The 12,579-nt window shown below is 41.5% G+C and overlaps 1 protein-coding gene across 5 annotated transcripts in view; it reads left to right on the top strand.

The window, feature by feature from the left end:
- Positions 1 to 6,798: 6,798 nt before the first annotated feature.
- Positions 6,799 to 12,579, top strand: part of stat1a (signal transducer and activator of transcription 1a) — a 31,146-nt gene continuing 25,365 nt past the window's right edge. For 2 of the 5 annotated variants that reach the window (XM_078244118.1, XM_078244121.1), the window contains exons 1-2: positions 6,800 to 6,929; positions 11,390 to 11,520. In XM_078244118.1, coding sequence (XP_078100244.1) covers positions 11,393 to 11,520 — 128 coding nt within the window. In that variant the 5' untranslated portion in view covers positions 6,800 to 6,929; positions 11,390 to 11,392. Of the gene's footprint in view, positions 6,930 to 11,372; positions 11,521 to 12,579 lie in introns of all 5 variants that reach the window. The other 3 variants (XM_078244122.1, XM_078244120.1, XM_078244119.1) reach the window with 3 other exon arrangements.

Consider the following 12,579-nt stretch of genomic DNA (forward strand, 5'->3'; position numbering starts at 1 on the left):
TAGTAAGAATCTCCTGACATCTGTCAACAGCCCTCAGAGGCAATACTATAATACTATTGGCATATTCTTAGTCTCAGTGGCAGTTCTACATTGAATTACGCCCTGGGCGAGACCCCCTTCGAAAATACAGATTACTTTGTTGCTGCATTATGACATCACAATCACTATATTTGACTACAATATCCCTAAACGCATGTTTTGGGTGTATTTATATCAATATGGGGGTCATACTCAGGTGTCCACTTGTATATAAATTATGTGAAAATGTACCCTAGCACAGACAGTACTGCTATGCGACGCCGACGTCCCAAACTGGTCACATCTGAGAGTAACTTTTTTCATGTAAAATGTGAATATTTCAATGCATATTCCAAATATATTTAAGACTTAGCCTATAATGAACTATGTGTGGAGCTAATTCTCTGCTTTGGTAGGACAGGCGCTCACACTGACACACACACACACACACACACACACACACACACACACACACATACACACATCCCGTGCATGCGCCCGCGTGCGTCGCGCCTCCTTGTGAATCTAAATAGGGCGCCGAGCCGCAGAGCTGGATGGCATCGCAGGGTGTCCGGTGCCAGACTGGAGCAAAGACCACTATAGGAGCCTGGGAGTGCACCATCCCTTTATCACTATTATATCACTGTTCTTTATTATCAACGTTTCATTCCTTTGAAGACATTTGGCTTTGCGGCGCGTGTGCTCGTACCACCCCCCATGTGTTGTGAAAAAATGCCACCCTGGGCGGCTGCCCGCTTCGCCCGTGCCAAAGAAAAGCTACTGCTTAGTCTGGCAATTGCCAGACCAACCTCCACAGCGTTGCGGGGGAAGCTCTGGCTAGTCCGCTCGATGGTGTTTTAAGCCTCCAACGTCGACTTCAAGGCAGCGCTGTGACCGTCGACTTGCCTAATCCTAGTTCCTAGGATTAGGCAACGTTGGGGGCTTAAAACACCAAACACAGGCTAGTCCACACAACATTCCTGGATAAAAAGTCAGAGGTAGAAGAAGGATTCAGATCCTTTACTTAAGTAAAAGTACTAATACCAATACTCTGTAACAAGTGACAGTACTGCATTGAAAATGTTACTTAAGTAAAACATACTTAAAGTATTCAAAATAAAAGTACTTAAATGCAGAACTCTCCTCCCATTGTAGAACATGTAAAGGATCCAAACAGTTGTGTGTTTAATGGTCTAATCATTTCAGTTGGACTTGTAGGCCGTTATATTGTTGGCTAGTTTCATTTAGAATAAAACATCCAAACTTATTTTACAAGCTACATGTGTTTTGTGTGCAAAAATCTCAATGTGTGAAGTAACCAGTAACTAAAGCTGTCAGATGAATGGAGTGTATTTCAGTTTTAAAATGTAGCGGAGTAGAAGTAGAAAGTGGCACGAAAAGAAAAGACAAACAACCCCCCCCTCCTATCCCAGAATGTATCTGTGGTGTAGCCAGACTAGCTACAAACAAGATGAGGACCTCGTATTGATCGTTGATTTTCCCTTGGTGATAGTGAGAGCGGAGCAGCATCTAGTGGACATTAGAAGCACTGCAACACTTTCTTTAGCATTCAGCTGTGCTTGTGTGCTGTTTGTTGGTCACACTGGTTTATAAATAAAATAATATTTCTGTGCCGTTGGGAAGCCATATGATTTGCGGGGCTCCACAACACAACCAGACCTCTGAACTCTTTAACTTTAACCCTAAACTTTGGCAAGCCATATCCACAATGTCATTCTTCCTATCCAGAATGGACATTAGAATTCTGACCAGTCCAAATTTTATTTTCAGATATCCAAAATGGACAATTTTATTTTAGTAATAGTATCAAATCATTGCAAGAGTTATCTCAGGACACTTTACAGAGTATTATTTATTATTATTATTATTTTTGGGGGCATGTTAGGCCTTTATTTTTATAGGACTATAAATTATTATAGGACTTTATTCTTCCAGCGGTGCAATCAGCCAATTGCAATGAGAGGGCAGGAACTGTGATCTCAGAGGGAGGGGTTTGATCCCCGTTTGAAGCCGAGTGCAGATGTCCCGACTTGTTGTTGTGCTTCCCCGGGTGGTTTCTGACCCAAGAGGCTTTTACTCTGCTGTTGGAACAGAACGTCCATGAGTGACACAGTTTCACATGTGGGATTCTGCGAGCTTTCAAATCAGATATAGACCACTTCCATAAATGGTCCTGAATCAGACCATTTTTGTTCTTTTGCGCATGCGGGTCAGTTCGGAACCGCAAACGGTTCACACTGGAATCTGATATAGGCCACATTTATAAAGGTAACGTCAACAGCCAAACAAAAAAATTGGATCTGAGCAAAAAAAAATCCAAAGTAAATGTGTTACGTAGCCAAAATTTCCATCCAAGTTATTTGAATGCACTTTGGTTTGCAATTCCTGCAACAACAAAACAAGGGATCAGGTCGTTGAGCACTTTTGTCGTATTTGTTGTATTGTTTGATTATGCTCATCTCCACAAAAGTGATAGTTTTGTGAGGTAAAGCAAACGAATCAATAGAAGAAACGGGAAAAAAAAACTAAGATTTGCATTGGAAAAAAAGCAGAATAATTCCATTTAATGAGATTTTGAAGTGACATGTTAAGGTGGATATCTTCGATCTGTTCTGATCTAAAAGTTACGTTAAGAAGGCAAACTAAAAGATTTTTGAAAGAAGCAGTGGATTCGGATGGACATTTGTTTGTTGCCGCATTTTCTGACCGCTGAGATTGAGGCGTAAACTTGTGGTGTTTTTCATCTTTTAGATCACGTGTCAAACTCGAGGCCCGCATATCAATTTAGGTTCCCAATCAATGTTGGCACACATAGCTTTTGTCACTTTTCTGAAGTTTTTGTCACTTTTTGCGGACGCTCTTTTTGCCACTTTTTCAGAGTTTTTTTGGTGCTTTTTCCGGCGCTTCCCCCACCCGATGTTTTAGTCACTTTTTCAGAGTTTTTTTTAATGCTTTTTCTGATGTTTTTTTCCAAAGTTTTTGCCATTTTTTATGACGTTTCTTTGCTGCATTTCCCCGTGTTTTTTTCAATTTTTTTGCAACTTTTTCCAACGTTTTTTTTCCGATGTTTTAGTCACTTTTTCCGAGTTTTTTTTAATGCTTTTTTCGATGTTTTTTTCAATGTTTTTGCCACTTTTTTCAATGTTTTTTAATGCTTTTTCCGAAAAAAAATTTATGCTTTTGCGACCTTTTTTTTCTATGAAGGCTAAGGAACTTTTTTTCCTACTATTTTAGGACTTTATGTCGACCAAACTGTAAGTGAGAAGACTTTATAAGACATACGATAATACGGTCAAAGATATTTGACTTTTCTCTTAAATAAAACCTTTGCAATAAACTCTACATGTCTCCACATGCCCTTGATGTGATTCTCATTTTTCAGTGTGGCCCTCACTGAAGTTAAGTTTGACACCGCTGTTCTAGATAATCCAGAATACTTGTTGGAAAATGTTCACTGTGTGTGTGTGTGTGTGTGTGTGTGTGTGTGTGTGTGTGTGTGTGTGTGTGTGTGTGTGTGTGTGTGTGTGTGTGTGTGTGTGTGTGTGTGTGTGTTAAACAGTTGTTCAGTTTTCAACTGGGCGGCCAAAATGTATCGTGAACCTAAACTGATATGCGGGCCGGATCAAAGTTGAGAAAAATACAAAAAAGTCTTCCAATCCAACATATTATTAGCAAATATAAATCAGCCTATTTGTGGAGAAAAAAAACTGTGCCACATGTATGTTTAATAATAACACATTAATACTAAAATGTAGGCTTCTTCCACCACTTAGGCAGCTCCCTCACTCTGACATCTCTGTGTGTGTAATTCAGGCCTGTGTGTAATGTGTGTAATAAACAACAGAGTGAAAACATTGTAATTACCCCTTGTGGGATTAATAAAGTATACATAATCATTATACAAAGTTCTTTATTTCTGCCACTAGGTGGAGCCACATGCACTTTAGAACAGTAAGAACATGAGATTCATGCCACCTGTGGCCTTTAGATATTTGCATCTGCCCAAAGAAATGTTCTCCTGGTGGTTTGTGCACTCTGTATATGGATAAGCTACTACAATTGTCTAAATTTGGATGAAATACTTAAAGTATGTGAGGACAGAGAGCCCACAGCTGCTCAAGGCTGTTCGGGGTTTTTTTCTGTATTGTTGACTTAAAATCCATGTTATTTTCTCGCGATACTGAACAAAATATTCTCTATTTTCTCTACAACGTTAGATAACGAGCAGGGAATTCTGTCCCTTACCGGCACCAATTTCGGGGGGGGGGGCTCGGTCTGGGTGTCCTCCCCCACTTCATTTCCTGCATGCTGACACACTTTTATGCACCAATTTGCGGTGTGAAGATGAAAAAACACAGATGACATTTCAAAATATATCAAAATTATAATGGAAAGTATGTTGTTACATGTCAATGGGCATTTTTAAGTGGGTATATGGAAACTGCCCCTGCGCACGCTGGAGCAATTCATAAAACCTTCAAATAAACTATGATGGCACCATCTTAGAATAGACTGGAAATGCTTGCATATTTAAAATATATTGTTACATACTTAAACACCCAAAACACCAAAGTGCGAAGATATAGCGGACCAGACGCGAGCTTTTATTTTGAAAGGTAGAAGCCCAACGGCACCAGACGGGAGGCTCCAGGCTGCAGCCATACAGTCTTGCATATTTTTTTGTCAAACTAGTGTGAAATGCCAGTGTTGCCGCATTTTTAAAAACTTTTTTCCAGTGGCCCAAATCGGCCCAAGAGTTCATTATCGGCCTTTCTGGCATTCGGCAGAACTGCCAGATTGCCAGTCCGCCTATGACAACAAGAACAGCTCGAATCCCAAAATTGTTGTTTCCAACCTTTTTGGCTTTGCGACCCTTCAAAATAAATCCTGTGAGCCAACATCGCGAAAGTGTGAGAGGCCTATGAGTTGCAGGTTTCCACTTTAGTAAAAGCATGTAGGCCTAAGTATCATCAGGAAAATGGATTTAAGGTATTCAAAGTAAAAGTACTCGATGCAGAAAAATCCCCACATTTTAGAAAACTGGAAACGATCCGAACAGTTCTGGGTTTAATCGTCTAATCCGGGGGTGTCAAACATACGGCCCGTGGGCCAGAACCCAGCCAGCCAAAAGGCTCTAATCAGGCCCACTGAGACGACTTTGCAAAGTGTGTAGTTTGTGTGCAAAATAATTGATTCCAATTTCCAAATTCCCCACTTTAATCTCATAGAATATCCAAGTTCTTTTTCTCCGAATATTATCCCTCCCTTTCTGGAGTGGTTTACTGGTCTGACTCTGGCCCACTTGAGATCAAATTAGGGGGATGTGGCCCATGAACTAAAATGAGTTTGACACCCCTGGTCTAATCATTTCAGCTGGGCTTGTAGGCCGTTGTATTTGTTGGGTAGTTTAAAGGTGCTCTAAGCGATGTTGGGTGACGTTACTTCTTGTTGACAATCAAAGTATTGTCAAAGAAAACTGAGGCTAGCTCGCCCCCTCCCCTCCTCCTCATCCTCAGCCCGTCCCCTTCCCCCTCCCCCTCCCTTTCGTGCTTCCTGAAACAGTCATGAACGTGCATTGTGGAAGTAGCCTACGTGCTAACGCTGCTGCGATGATGGCTCAACCAACTCCTTGTCGCTTATTGGCTGGAACGCTGGAACTCTGTTATGTTTGGTGGTGCAGGTTGGCGCAGTTTGTTTTTGTTGCTGTCTGTGGAGCCTGGGCTGTCTGCAGAGACCACTTTTTTTTTTTACAGTGTGTTCAGGGGACAGGCAGCTAGCACATAGTGAGGAGATGTCTGCTGTATGTGACCAAAAAATGTTGTAGCCTAAAAAACACGTGACATTGCTTAGAACACCTTTAATTTACAATAGAACATGAGATTTTATAAACTAAATGTGTTTCATGTGCAAAAAATCTTAATTTGTAAAGTAACTAAAGCTGTCTGATGAATGTAGTGGAGTAAAAAGTACAATATTTCTCTCTGAAATGTAGCGGAGTAGAAGTAGAAAGTGGCATAAAAAGACAAAAGTATAAGTACCTCAAAATTTGTACTTAAGTACAGTACCGGAGTAAATGTACTTAGTTACATTCCCCCCACTGACCACCACCTTTCCTACAATAGAAGCAATACAGACTTTGTGATGTTTTGGTCTCTTTTATTTTGTGTTTTCCCCTTTTTGTAGTTATTGTGTAAGGAGTCGGTGTGTGTGTGTGTGTGTGTGTGTGTGTCTTCAAGTGACATCTTGCAGGTGAAGGCCAGGGGTGCCCCTGTTTCTTTGTTTTTTTATTGTTGATAAATAAAGTTTTATTTTCCAATCATATATGTTTGAATAAATACTTGTCTCATCTTATTCTGGACAAAAGTAGTGATGTGCAAACCATTTATTACCATAAATTAGGTTTCAGTTTCAGAGTTTGTGGCAGTTACTTTCTCTTTCTCTGAAAACACGTGGTCACTGTAAGCTCTTCCGATTAGTGGCTTTCCTCCCCCGGAAACGACCTTATTTCTGGCTTTTATTCACATAAATAGTATTTTAACATATAGCTTGACACCTTTAGAGTGGATGGGAAATAAATGTTTACACGTGTTGATTCTCTATCTTGTCCGCATTCCACTAAATCTCCGTGAAAAACATGCTGTGTGTAATTGTTATCGCGGGTGAGCTTGCTAACTAACGGAACAGCCGTTTTCGATCGTTCTGATTGGCTTTCGCGGGCAAAAGGGCGGGCACATCTCACGAAGCGTATGCTGTCATAGGCCGACGCTGTTTCCGTACGGTACACACTAGCAGAAACAGACCGTAGCTTGTCACGTTCGGTGAAAACAAACCGTTTTGGGAATAAAGTTACATTTTTGTCACATATTGTACACGTTTCTTCAAAGTAAAAGGTAAGTTTAATCACTTACTTCCTCGCGCAGTGACAACATGTTGCCCAAAGTACGCTGTGTTCTCATATTGCGATACTGTTGAGCCAAACTGAACTTCAAAATAGATTAACGTTAAGTTAGTTGAACAGATGTAATATAATGTCATGTGTTACACCGAATTTACCAGTGAAGAATACACATTTAGATTAGGTGTTAATATTTATGCTATGACGCCGGTATTTATGAAAATGTTGAAGAAATCCTTAAAGAAGTTACATTTCTGGACGAACTTTGGTTAAGGAAAACTAGCAAGGTTTGGTGGGTTCAGGGGAGATGTCTGCTGTGGGATATTTACAGACTGAGGCTGGATGAAGAGTGATAGCAGTGGGGAAAACGAAACCTATGGACTTCTCATGCACTCACCTTACAAAAAGCAGGAAAATATACGCCGCACTCATGACGCTGCGACAGCAAAAAAAAAATTGAATGAAACACCCAAAATTCAATGAAAGTAATCATTAATATTACTTGCATAGAACGTTGTATGCAGGGGTTACATTGGGATTTGTTATGTGTGTCCCTAGGTGGGTCCGGGGGTATGCTCCCCCCCCCGGGACACTTTTTTGAAAAATAAACCATTAAATGGCACTTTCTGGAGAGTTTTGTGCAAAGAAATGGAGAAATTGAGTCTTACATGATATGTGCAAAACTGCAAGGTTAAGAGCCTAATTAACATTACTGTTAATCAGTCATCACTTGATTACACATTGCATTACCTTGTTATAATATGAATAATGTGCCACATGAAGAGACAGTGCAGCATATGACAGTAGCAACAGCTGAGAAGATTTGGGTCTGTGGTGACCAGGTCTACTTCACACAAACTTCCTTCTCCCATTCTCTCTCCTTACTACCACACACACACACTCAGCCCTGGCACCGTAGCCACACCAGCCCACATTACCACGCCCATGCAGCCCCACCCACTGACCCGTGCATTCACTGATTACATTTGTGTACAGATGGTGAAATAATATAAGCAGTACCTTACGTAACAGATTTTTAAACATTTAATGTAACTGGCAAACAATGCTTTCTACTTTTCAAAGAGCACACGTTTATAACAAATTATTATTTATGCCGTTTGTATGATGTTACTGTCATTCTCTACAGTATGTAGGTATGTAGTATGTATGTTGTCACTGTCTGTTCGATTGTCCGTGTTTCTCTAGGCTACTTAATCAGTGATGTTGAATATAGCCTACAGTGTAACGGACCACCACAGTTCATACATACGTGTGAACCGCGGTTGACTTGCAGAGTTTAACCTACATAGTGTAAAACTACTACGTGAATGGGACACAGCAGAAAGACGGAGCAGAGCGACGCTGCTTGTTCAGGATTTTCGTGTGTACTCCTATAGGCCTACACTTTGCATCAGGCGTTAAAACCAACTGTACCCAATTAGACTACTATTTAACGCGATAACGAGACGTTTTGAACCGCTAATGAAACTGTCTCAATTTAATACTGATGCCGTCAGACGGCCGCGCGGACAGACAGCAGTCGGAGTTCTGGCAGAGCTCTGCGCCCGTCAGCAGCGGCTTCTCACTGTGCAGCCGGTGCCCCAGAGCAGCATGATCACCGGGAGGGTCCAGCCTGAACCCTGCAAACAGAGATCCCGTTTGAAGGTGACGTGCTTGATTTTGACTGAACGTCCCAATTTAAGTAACCTCTGATCGGGTCGTAGTAAATTAAGTACCCTAAGTTTAAGATTAGGTGTTGGTCATTCTCAACACCGTTGACAGCAGTGACCGTTCATTATGTTTACCAATACCCCTGACCCGTGCCTTGCGACCCCCCCCCCCTCCACCCCAAAAAACCCCCCCAAAAAACGAGAGCTTCATTTTCAGGTTGGAAAAGCCGGATTTCCGAAGAATCACACCACTGGTTGATATGGAAACCGTAACGTTGAGTTAGAATACAAAAGTATTGGCATCAAAATATAGCCTACTAAAAGTACAAACATTAAAAGGACTCATTGTGCAGAATTTCCCATTCCAGAATAATATGTGTTATATTATTGGGTTATAATCGTTGCTGCATTAATGTGTTACACACTAGTAGTGTGTGACTGTGTGTGTCTTTTCGGACGCACCGAGCTGTAATTTCCAGCGTCACACTTTACTGAGAGCCTACGTGCCGTTTGGAGACGCGTAACCATGATAACCCCTGCCGACCTCTGCTTTAGCGGCATCGCCAGATAATGCCTAAAATGACCGAGAAAGGTAAATAACTAGACCAACAGTCGCAGGGGACCAAATCACACGTTAAAATATGTAGAAATGTAAATTAGAGCGTTGTTGACGTGACAGAGCCGCCTTGGTTTATGTCCGTTTGTCTGTTTTAAACGTTGTCGTTGTTACCGCATTGCACTGTGGGATACTTATGCCGGTAGGGTCCAGTGTTTGCATCGCATACGGTAATATTTCACCGGAAATAAACAATTCATGCTGCGTTCCAGGCAACCCCTAACTCGTGTTTTCACAACCTTCTACCCGTGAAAGTGCCCTGGAACGGGAGTCAAACCCGTAACTTATGCTGCGTTCCAGACACAATTTTTAGCCCATAAATTACAACTTCAAGTCACGACTCACGACTTGGTTGTGTTCCAGGCAAAGTCCCCACAAACCCTTCTAGTCAGCGTTAGCTAGCGGCTACCTAACGTTGACGTTAGCTAGCACTAGCTGATACTAGCGATTTCTAGTCGCCGACATATTTTGGGCTTCATTTAATAAACATAACCTGTAGTAGTACACAGTCGTATGTGTATTGTTTTACAATGTGCGGAATTACTTTACGTTTATGTCTATTTATTTATATTTCTCACTGTTAATCACCGGCGTCTGTACAGCATCAACAGCATAAACATTGTTGTTTATGTGTGTAACATCAAAAACTGTAACTGGGAGTACAACGATCTGGTACAAGTTCACGAGTAGTAAGTTAAGGGTTTGACTGCCGTTCCAGGGCACTTTCACGGGTAGAAGGTTGTGAAAACACGAGTTACGGGTTGCCTGGAACGCGGCATTACTACTCGTGAATTCGTACCAGATCGTTGTACTCCAGTTACAGTTTTTGACGTCACACACACATGAATAACAATGGCGACCCCTGTTGATGCTGTACAGACGCCGGTGGTTAACGGAGTTTGTGGTGACTTTGCCTGGAACGCCACCAACTTGCGGGCTATAAATTGTGTCTGGAACGCAGCGTTATCTTATCCTATCCTAGGGCCGGGACGATATGGAGAAAATCAAATATCACGATATTTTTGAACAAATACATCGATATCGATACCGCGGCGATATTGTAGCGTTGACTATTGGCGCTTTCACAAAATATTTACACAATGAGATTTCTGATAAATCACCATCAGCATTGTGGATATAATGACAAAGTAGATAGTAATAGAACAGTCTGGTAAGTTCAGAAAATTACATCACTTTACTCTAATGCAGCCTTTAAAACCAGGCTTATATATATATATTACGATATCCAAAATCTAAGACGATATCATCATATCACGATGTCGATATCATCTCGATATATTGCCCAGCTCTATCCTATCCCACCAAAAGCCAAAGAAGTGACATTTCAAATATGAAATGATATCTATGCTTCTAATCACTTCTTTCATGTAAAATTCAATTGGGATAACAGCTCTTGTGTATTCTGTGAAAGCGATATTGAGACGGTTGAAAACAAAAATGTTGAGGATAAAAATGTAGAGTTCTTGATAAATAATGTGATAGAACATTGTAAACATTTTGTTTTCATAGGTATAAGTAGCTGCTGTTCTCTTAAAGAGATTGACGCACACACAAACGCACAAGTATAAACTTCAGGCAACTTCCGCAGTGTTGCCTTTTTAGGATTTTTTTTTTTTTTTAGCAGTGGGGTCAGGTCTGTCCAAACATTAATAATAATAATGGGGTGCATTATGTCGGCAGGGAAATTTAAAAGGCAACCGCGACTACATTGCGTGTCTGCCCCTATTTCTGATACCGTGGCGGCAGAAATTTTGCCGTGGCGGGCCGCCACTACAAAATCAACATAGAGGAAACGCTGTTCCGTAGACTACGGCGAAAGCTCTGTGTGGAGCCTGCGCAGTACCACAAATCAGACTTATGGCCTCATTCACACAGCTGGTATCACCCGTCGGACAGTGCGGCAAAAAAGCAGGTCTTCCCATTCATTTTGAATGGGGGAAGTGCGTTTAGGCTGCACCAGCGCACCGGTGTGGCCGGACAGATTGGATAACATGGTCGGCGAAAATGAAAATAGCTGCGCTCCGCGGCTATACGCGACGCTTACGCGCCCGGTGTGTTTTTCACTGTTAGGCTCTAGTTTTTCTTTTGCGTGAACAAACCTAAAAGACCGGCACTCTGAATCCTCACGCAGCTGCTCTTGTTCACCAGAAGATGGCGCAATGGTGCCAGCTCCAGATGCTGGACTGCAAGTACCTGGAGCAGGTGGACCAGCTGTACGATGACTCGTTCCCCATGGACATCCGCCAGTACCTGAGCAAGTGGATCGAGAGCATCGACTGGTAAGAAGGCGCACTCCAAGTGGCAGGCCCATCTGAGCTTTCATTTTCTCAAAGGCAGAGCAGGATACCCAGGGCTCGGTTTACACCTATCACCATTTCTAGCCACTGGGGGACCATAGGCAGGCTGGGGGAACTCGTATTAATGTTAAAAAAACCTCATAAAGTGAAATTTTGATGCCATGGGACCTTTTAAGAACTGGATCACACCCCCAAACATTTGGAAGGCTCACATGAGTTTTGCGGCTCCAGACAGATTTGTTTTTGTTTATTTTTGCCAAAAAAAATGTCTCTTTTGACTGTAAAGGTTGCTCACCCTATATAGTCAGTGGTGGAATGTAACTACGTACATTTCCTCCAGTACTGTGCTTAAGTACAAATGTTGAGGTACTTGTACTTTACTTGAGTCTTTTCTTTTCATGCCACTTTCTACATTTCAGAGAGAAATATTGTACTTTTTACTCCACTACATTCATCTGACAGCTTTATTTACTTTAAACGTTAAGATTTCTGCACACAAAACACATGGAGTTTATAAAATCTGATGTTTTCTAACTGAAACTAGCCGACAATATAACGGCCTACGAGTCCAGCTGAGATGATTAGACCACTTTAGACTTTTCAAAACAAAAAACAGCTCTGAGGTCGCTAGCGCCAAACCCACCAGACTCCATTTTAAAAAAGCAATTCTTTTAGCGTGTATAGAGCCAACACATTTTCACATGTAAATCGATAAACTGTGTGTTAATTTCAACCACAACTAGAGCTGAGATGGCTGGAAAAGTGGAAAGACGACCCAAAACGGCTTTTTGTCGTTTTATTTTGTTTGTCGACTTTGAATCAAGTGTATTTTACGATGCTAAAATGGCTGTTTATTTACATGGAGTCTGGTGGGTTTAGCGGGTGTCTTTATGTTTAAAAAAAAAAAAAAAGGCTCTTACTCTTTAACAGAAAGGTAGACCTCCTTAGAAATCCTTTCCATAATGTTCTGTCACACACAGAATATTAATCTGAGCCTGTCGGTGGCAAAAACGAGCACAATTTTGTAAATTAAAGGTGCGC

The sequence above is a fragment of the Sander vitreus genome, chromosome 24 (genome assembly GCF_031162955.1).
Source record: "Sander vitreus isolate 19-12246 chromosome 24, sanVit1, whole genome shotgun sequence".
Classification (NCBI taxonomy): domain Eukaryota; kingdom Metazoa; phylum Chordata; class Actinopteri; order Perciformes; family Percidae; genus Sander; species Sander vitreus.